General features: G+C 39.4%; 1 protein-coding gene across 1 annotated transcript in view; it reads right to left on the bottom strand.

The window, feature by feature from the left end:
• Nucleotides 1-3,635, bottom strand: part of LOC111433421 (exocyst complex component SEC5A-like) — a 33,554-nt gene extending 29,919 nt beyond the window's left edge. Inside the window, exons 1-2 of the mRNA XM_023070474.1 lie at nucleotides 3,126-3,635; nucleotides 2,649-2,800 (exon numbers count right to left, since the gene is read on the bottom strand). Of these exons, the coding sequence (XP_022926242.1) occupies nucleotides 2,649-2,800; nucleotides 3,126-3,518 (545 nt within the window). The 5' untranslated portion in view covers nucleotides 3,519-3,635. The remainder of the gene's footprint in view (nucleotides 1-2,648; nucleotides 2,801-3,125) is intronic.
• Between the last annotated feature and the right edge of the window lie 208 nt (nucleotides 3,636-3,843).

Raw genomic sequence — 3,843 nt, forward strand, 5'->3', positions numbered from 1 at the left:
AAAAAAAAAAAAAAAAAAAAAAAGGAAAAAAAACCAAGCCAAATACTCTATGCCTAAAGAAAGGGAATTCAATCAAGTAAAATAAAACATAGAGTATAGTTACCCTTCATCGCCGAGACCCAAAGAGAAACATAAAACCTAACTCAGGACCACACATACTAGGATCCCTCTCAACCCTTTTGAAGGCCTATTATTTTTCTTCCCTCACATAATCCCATCAAAAAACAGCACACTATCTGACAGACAAAGTTTTGGAAGAGAGAACCATGAAGATTCCAACAAGAGAGACTGATCCAACCACCTTCAAAGTTGTTAAACACCACAAAGAAATATTGAAAACAAACCCTCCAATCAAATGAGAAACCTGCAACATACTGAATGTAACACTCGAGGAAAAAAAATAAAATAAAATATCTATTTAAGCAGCATGCAACCCTAGGAGCCGGCTTCACTCTCATTCTCATAGGCTCGGCAACACGGCTCCCTTATCCTTCATTTCTCTCCTTCTTCCCCAATCTCCCTCTCGTTTTTTCAGCCTCCTTCACGAATATCTCTCGTGTCTCTCACTAATTCTCTCATTTTTTATCGCCTCATGCCCCCATCTCCCCTCCTCCGCGGTCTCCATCCAATTTCACCCATGTCTGAGCATGAATGACTATTGTAAGATTGAGCATGAATGACTATTGTAAGATTGAGCATTCAGCATGGGTGTTTGTACGATTGATTGCCGTTTTTGTGATTCGTCTGGCAAGTTCACAACTTCTGGCAAGGCTTTGCTTCTCTCATACGCTCTCATCTTTACCAGCGCCATCCCTATTTTCTTCTCCTTCATGTCATCGCCATATTCTCCGATGTAACTTTCCTAATGCCGTTCGACCTGGACAGAAGCTAGGGCACCGATGATGGCTAGGTAGGGTTTGTCTCCAGTAAGATTTGTGTTTGATTTTGGGTGAGATTTGAGTTGACCAATAATGTTCTGACGCTGTTTCATAATAACCATAGCATTTGGGGCTTGAATCTACGTAATTGGATCAAAATCGAAGCCAAATACCAGCAAGGTTTCAAGCTGATCTGTTAAAATTTTGTAGGGTCGAATTTGTTCTATGTTCAATCGGATCCTTGAATAATGCTGAATTAAACTCTGACATTTGAAGCCTCGTTTGTGTAGACTTGAACGTGCTATCTAAGGTTAAGGTTGGCATTTAGTGAGGAATCTTTTGGATGACTCTTTTGGTCACTCTTGGGTAGCTAGCAGTCCTAGAGAATTTGATTTTTTAATTTTGGATTCCTTAGGTGCTTAATTGTTACTGAAACTTGTTCAAATTGGACAATGATACTTTTTTAGAAGAAGCTAGTTTTACCTGAAACTCTCTTTAAGGTTACGATTGGATCAACTCCTTGAAATCCTTGGTAAGAAGTAGAACATATTTGGAATGCATGTTTGGCTGGTTGTATGTGATTTGATGTTATTAGGTGATCTGTTTAGAATATACTATGATTTCGTTACGTATGTGGTTTGTTTAATTATAGTCAAGCTTTCTGTGTAGAGGGGTCTCATTGGTGGTGCATCTTATGGTTTTCACCATATTTAAAGGGCCTCAAGTAAATGTATGTCACTGCCAAATTTATGAGAATGTTAGTGACATTTACATTCCCCTACATGTTATGCATGTTTCCTTGTATGTTTTCACGAGGCATTATGCTAGAAAATGGTTGGTTCTGCTAGAAGGTCACCAAGTTGTAATGTTTTATTGGGATCCCAAGTTTTGTTTTCTTATCATGAAATTTTGATCAGTTAGTTACGTTTTAAATACTCTCTTTTGTTTTACTTGAGATTCTGCTTGTTTCCAACAGTCCATGTCATGCACGCCTAGGGTGCAGTTTAAAACGTCAGGCCGTTACTTGGAAACTTAAGAAACAACCTCAATAATATCTAAAAAGTCCTTTGAAGCTCTATATACGTTGTGTCGATAACTAATGATAGAAGAAATCCCCTAGAAGTAGGGGGAGGAAATGAATCCCTATTTCACCTAGATCTTTTTAGGGGCCAACAAGGTGGATTATCACTAAAATCCAAAACAAAATAAAAAATAAATACAAACTCTTCCACCTTGTAGAAAATATTAAAAGCTTAAGCTCGTTTACCATCCAAAAAAGGCATAGATTTGTAGGTTTAATACAACTCCCAGAATATGTCGGATATCAAGTGGAATTTCCTAGTTCCATTCTCAAAATGTTGGGAATGGGAAGTAAATGTAAGCATACTTCAAAGAGGGATTTTCCATTTTCAACATCCGAAAGACAGCAGCCACAACACAACCATTGTTTTATTTTGAAGTAACAATAGTTTCATTAAGGATAAAGTACAAAAAAATGAGATATCCACCCGAACCACATAAGAGGTTGCAAAAACACACTGGGAAATGCAAAAGTTAATTTAAAGAAAAAGGGCACTTCTGTTTGGTGCACGGAATATTATTGCAAGGATGTGATAAATTAAGCCTCCAGGAAGTAGAATAATTACTAGCATCACCAAAAAAAAATAACAGTAAGTCTTGTTGTAAACGTTATTACAAAATAAAGTTTATGACAGGAATAGTGATAAGATCATGAAGCAATTACAAAATCAAAGCCAGAAATCAACTTACCCCAACCCAAGTGGATCTATATATTCCATACCACGAGGCATCGACGGCAAATTGCTGAGTCCCGGTCTACCGACTGCAGATACCTTTCGGTCGAACTTCTGGGGAGCGGGAGCTGTTCTTGTCTCCCGCATTTCACGTACTCTTCTAGCGAGCTGTGAAAAAAAATAGTATTTATCCTCAATTGCTGATTGGTTTATAGATAGATATTGGGAAGTCTTTGGGCGGGGAGGGTTATAAACGATGGATAAAACTTGATGGCAGCCCTCTAAAGGCTTAAACTACTGGTAACTGAATCACCATTTCAGAAAATGTGACAAACCAAATAACGCAAGCCATCTAAATATACTTCACAAAATAGTTTAACGAAGAGGAGGAACATGAAAAGCAATAACTCTCCTAAAACAACAACAACATGAAGAGAAGACCGTATAAGTGGAAAACATTGACGTAAATTCTAAAATGAAGATATAGAAGGACCTCGTCTTCATCAACGTGCTTCCAGCAATGAGGCTCCTCGCCGTCCCAGCCCGGATCATCGTCCCTTCCAGAGGACCTAGCCGCCCTACCACCGCGTCCTCCACCGGCGGACGCTCGTTGATCTTTCGTGGAATCCTCATCGCCACTGGAAATGCTCAGCATCTCGACCTCCGAATCGTCATCATCGTCGACAACCGTCCGACCACCCTTAGGCTGCGCATTACTGCCACTGGTTTTAGAAGCAGCTGCAGAAGCAGGTTTCCGGTGCTGAGACGGCGGTTGGACGTAATTAGCAACGGGCTTGCGAGAATTGGGGAGATAATTGACATCGCGCTGTTCTTGTTCCTTGAGAGCCATCTGCAGCAGCTCGTCCTCGTCGCTGTCGCTCGACATTTTTGGCTGATTCTGATTCTGAAGCGACGGGAGATTGAGAATTGAGAATAGATCTGAGAATCAGTGGTAAAAGCCTCAAATCAATTGAAATTTGGGAACTGAGAATTGAATATGAACAGCAACTGAAAGTGAGAAAAAATGGAAGAGATGAAAACGAAGCACCCATACCACCGGGGGGACACGTGGCTATACACGTATTTACGTGGCTCTACACGTATTTGTAAATAAATACCCTCATTAATTGGTACTTAATAATTGCTCTCAAGTGAAAAATACAAAATAGTTTTTCTTTTTTTTTTTTTCTTTTTTTTTTTTTTTTTTTGAC

Source organism: Cucurbita moschata, unplaced genomic scaffold (assembly GCF_002738365.1).
Source record: "Cucurbita moschata cultivar Rifu unplaced genomic scaffold, Cmos_1.0 Cmo_Scf00042, whole genome shotgun sequence".
Lineage (NCBI taxonomy): Eukaryota > Viridiplantae > Streptophyta > Magnoliopsida > Cucurbitales > Cucurbitaceae > Cucurbita > Cucurbita moschata.